We start from the raw sequence: 4,173 nt of genomic DNA on the forward strand, positions 1-4,173 counted from the left end.
ATGTCAGCAGCGCACTCTGTGACGGCGCTTGACACACTCGTTCATGGGATTGAGTTAGCAGCTTGATGGCCATTAATAGGTTCTATATTCACTCCCAAAAGTTGGAAGTGTTGGAATAGATGTCCAACACTCGGTTATTGTAGATCACTGATCTATAATAGCTCCGTCTGAATACATGGAGCTTGCCTCAGGTGACAAAGCCGAACTGACTGAGATAAATAGCTTGGATGCGTTGATAGAGGTTTTTAAGAGCTTATCAAGGCACGAAAAGGTAGGTTCACTCTATACTACTCATCCTTGTCTTTCGGTGCTGCTCTCAGTTCCTCTATGAGTCCATTTATACACAATGGTCGAGGTTCCTTCCATCCTGGAAATCAAACCAGGGACTCTCTGTTGGTGTCGATCTAGTCAGAATGATGCTTCTGGAAGAGAATGGCGGCGGCGATGTATTCAATAGTGCTGATAGGTAACCCTTGGTCGGTTAGTATTCCTCTTTTTATCTCGGTGAGCCCTGACTGCGAGCTCCTTTGTTACGAGCACCGTAGCTCTTTAAGCTCTTCCATTCTACTACCTGACCCTCCACATATGCTCCGTTCGTTGATCAGTGTCTGTTAATCCTCTCTCATGATTATCATCATTATGTTTCAGAGGGTTGGTCTACGTGCAGATGGGGAGTATGTACTTGCGAGATCCTTCTACTGCATCATCTCCTCTATGAGTTTATGCCCCGCTAGGTTCTTAGCCAACATGACAGTCTTGAATAATGCCATAGCCCAAGACCCATCCAATTATATCATCCTAGGTACTATCCGTGCAGGGCTGTGTGACTTGGTACCTACGATGGCACTCCCTGCCGTCACTTAGGCTCTTACATACTCGACCAATAAACATAGAAGAATAGCATGTGCTTCGGTAGTTGGGGGTTATGAAGGCTTATACCTGGGTCTTGTTATCCATCATTTGCAGGCGTAGCTTATTGCCCATTCTTCACTTAGCTAGCGATTGGTTGCTGCAGGTATTTGGCGGTAATTGACAGGTTACTGGGTTTGTTCTACCAATCCGTTATACCCTTCCCTTTTGCAACTTTCAAAGAGATCGATTTGAACGATTCAGAGAGGGGGTAGTTTGCTTTACCGGGTGAGTGAGGGTGTAGTCTGCTTTACCGGGTGAGTGAGGGTGCAGTCTGCTTTACCGGGTGAGTGAGGGTGTAGTCTGCTTTACCGGGTGAGTGAGGGTGTAGTCCTAAGCTAGCACGAGCATCATCGAATATCAGGTTGCTTTCGGCCCCTGTCCGAGTGGCAGAGACAGTTAACATCCTTTTGTGGAGGTGATCGATAGGTCATGTCACTGTCGGATGGGCAGTAATGAATTCCATATGAGGGAGTGTGCTGTATAGTGTGCTGTATAGTGTGCTAATATAGCTGCATTATGTTAGACTGTTACTATGATAGGCTGTGCGATGGTACAGATTCCATACCTTTACATGCACTATGTTTCATCTTATTGAACTCCCCGTTCTTTGTTCTGGCTCCTCATACTAATTCACCTGTAATCGTCTCTAGGGGGAGGGGCTTACCAGAAGTATTGCAGTTTTGAATCTATTCAATTATTTGTCTTATGGGTAACAAGCAAAGCCGAGATAATGCAGGATCGAGTAATGGGAGCGGTAAAGAGGCACCTCCGTCATCCACGCCTTCCAAAACGTCTTCGGCGGCTACTAGGCAATTACGGAAGATTCTCCCTTCTAAGAAGCACAACGAATCTCTGCAAAAGCAAATGAGTGAGTATAGAGCGATGACCCTTTGGTAATGAGTGACCCCTCAGGTAAGCCCATGATGTCTGTGAATGTACATGGTTTCCTCACGTTTGATGAGAAGGGTGAAGGTACCGTACTATGGAGGATATGTTCTTACACTGAGTATGATGTCTTCAGCTACGGACGAACGAGTGATTACTATTGAATTCCCCAAGCCTGCTGCTGATCTTTCCTGTGGATGGTTGGTGGACCAAGCCCAACAGCAGTTCCGGGAATTGGGTGCACCTGGTCATCTTGTTGGGCTCAAGGAGTTTGGAGATAAGGCCGATCAGGAAGCCAAGGTAGGGAGGACGTAATGATGATGATGCAGTCGTAGTATTACAATAGTATTGTGTAGGATACATGGCTGATGGACTTTAGACGACCACTTACTTGCTTGAGACCGAACGAGGATCTAGAGGCTATCTTTAGTGTAGAGGTAATACTGGAAGATCAACGTCGTGAGTCGGCTATTCGATGATCCTACAGGGATGTTTTATCAGGACCTAGGAGCCTCTTCCTACGTTTCGAAGGCTACTCTAGCAGATTTTGAGTTCCTCAAGGTTATTGGCGATGGAGCAAGTTGTTCTGTGATCTTGGTACGGATCATTCGAGTGCTGTCTTTCATTCTTTGTCCAAGGTTCGTCGTCGGGATAACGGTAAATTATATGCCGTGAAGATGATGACTAAAGAGAGGATTCTTTCCAATAATAAGAGGATGGAGCGTGCCATGATGGAGCGTAAAGTATTGGCTAAGGCTAGGCATCCCTTTATAGTTACTATGTATTGGGTAATATTCAATACCATTCTTACATATTATCCTTATCTAGTCTATTACTTCAGGCTTTCCAAACACGTTCTCATCTATACTTCGTCCTCGAGTTCTGTGCTGGAGGAGAGCTATTCTATCACATGATGCAGCGAGGCCATTTTGATGAGTCAACTGCCAAGTGATGCAATAATTCGATCAGTCAAAAGAATCCAGAGGTCAATTAGGTTCTACTTTTGTGAAGTCCTTCTTGGTCTGGAGTACCTGCATTCTCAGAATGTGTTATATAGAGACTTGAAACCAGAGAATGTCTTGTTGGACTTGGATGGTCATGTGCGGCTAACTGATTTCGGCCTGTCTAAGGAAAGCAAAGCAGGTAGTATTGTTGGATTCTCATACTGCGTGTTTATGTATTATATATAATAGATCCAGCCTCGCAATTAACGTCCTTCGTGGGCACTGCTGGGTATCTTAGTCCCGAGATGATCAAGCGAGAAGGTGGTGGTACCCCTGTTGTCGTTATTATGCATGTATCTGCCGCGTATCGGTTGGTACATGGTTTCAGGTCATGGGAAGCCGTTGGATTTCTATTGCCTTGGGTGTCTAGTTTACGTTATGCTAACTGGTAGCCTCCCACACTTCCAAGGCAACTGGGATGAAATGTTCGCTCGAAGAGGTGGCCGTGCTGGTTGTTTGTGGTGGCTCCTATCATGCTTCAACTCTTCAGTCACGGGCGAGAGCCTCACGTACCCACCATGGGTATCTGCTGCAGCACGAGACATGTGTGATAGGCTCTTAGAGGCCGATCCTAAGACAAGGCTTGGATCTAGGAAAGGAGCTAGGGAGATCAAGGATCATCCCTGGGTTAAGAGTATGGATTGGGTAACCATACACTACTGTCGAGTGAATCATCTGCTTCTTTCTCGAGGAAAAGCTTTTCCGGAAACAGATCAAGCCACCAATCGATCCTAGCAAAACCAAAAAGAATTTCTCTCCCGAGTTCACAAAAAAGCCTGTCGAGGTGCGTTTTGGTCTCTCTGGACTACACATCTACAACTTTCTCGTCGTACTCAGGCTGTTAAGGCACGGGCTGTCAAAGGAGCTGCTGTGGCAGCACCTAAGGTCAAGGAGGGTGCATTCCAAGGGTGGAGTTACGTCGAAGGTACGCTTCATCGATCGACTCTTCTTCGTTCTATACGGAGACATCTTCCATTTGGATTCAGGGCCACCGAATAGCTCTGAACCTGGAATGCCTCCGACCATCAGGGAGTGAACTATTCCAATACCTGTTGTACCCATGCGAGAAGTTCTCCTACTCAAGATTTTAGTATATCCAGTTTCTCTATTATTGCATAGTTGATCTAGACTTACCACTCTTCGGCTATGGTATCTAGTTGAAGTCGCGTTAATATAATCGCATATGGATTCCCCGTCGAACTCTGTCATTTACACACTAATGTGAGGGACATGCTGCGAGGCCATCCGCGTGACTCGCTCCTTTTCTCTCAAATTCCAACAACTTCATCGTGCCCACTGTTTTTCTAGCTTAAGCAACATTTGGATTGGGGTTCAAGCTGATTTGTGGTATTGTCGAGGCACGTGAGCCTTC

At 45.9% G+C, this 4,173-nt stretch overlaps 1 protein-coding gene across 1 annotated transcript; it reads left to right on the forward strand.

Annotated features, from left to right (window-relative positions):
• Positions 1–1,617: 1,617 nt before the first annotated feature.
• Pmar_PMAR015543 (protein kinase, putative) lies at positions 1,618–3,837 on the forward strand (the record flags this gene model as incomplete). The annotated part of the gene is made up of 14 exons (XM_002764367.1): positions 1,618–1,780; positions 1,825–1,884; positions 1,934–2,097; positions 2,154–2,234; positions 2,299–2,394; positions 2,436–2,585; positions 2,639–2,745; positions 2,792–2,940; positions 2,997–3,062; positions 3,130–3,240; positions 3,292–3,446; positions 3,493–3,585; positions 3,639–3,726; positions 3,788–3,837. 14 exons carry the CDS (start codon positions 1,618–1,620, stop codon positions 3,835–3,837), a joined length of 1,533 nt encoding a protein of 510 aa, XP_002764413.1.
• Positions 3,838–4,173: the final 336 nt, after the last annotated feature.

This window comes from Perkinsus marinus, assembly GCF_000006405.1.
Source record: "Perkinsus marinus ATCC 50983 genomic scaffold scf_1104296977860, whole genome shotgun sequence".
Lineage (NCBI taxonomy): Eukaryota > Perkinsozoa > Perkinsida > Perkinsidae > Perkinsus > Perkinsus marinus.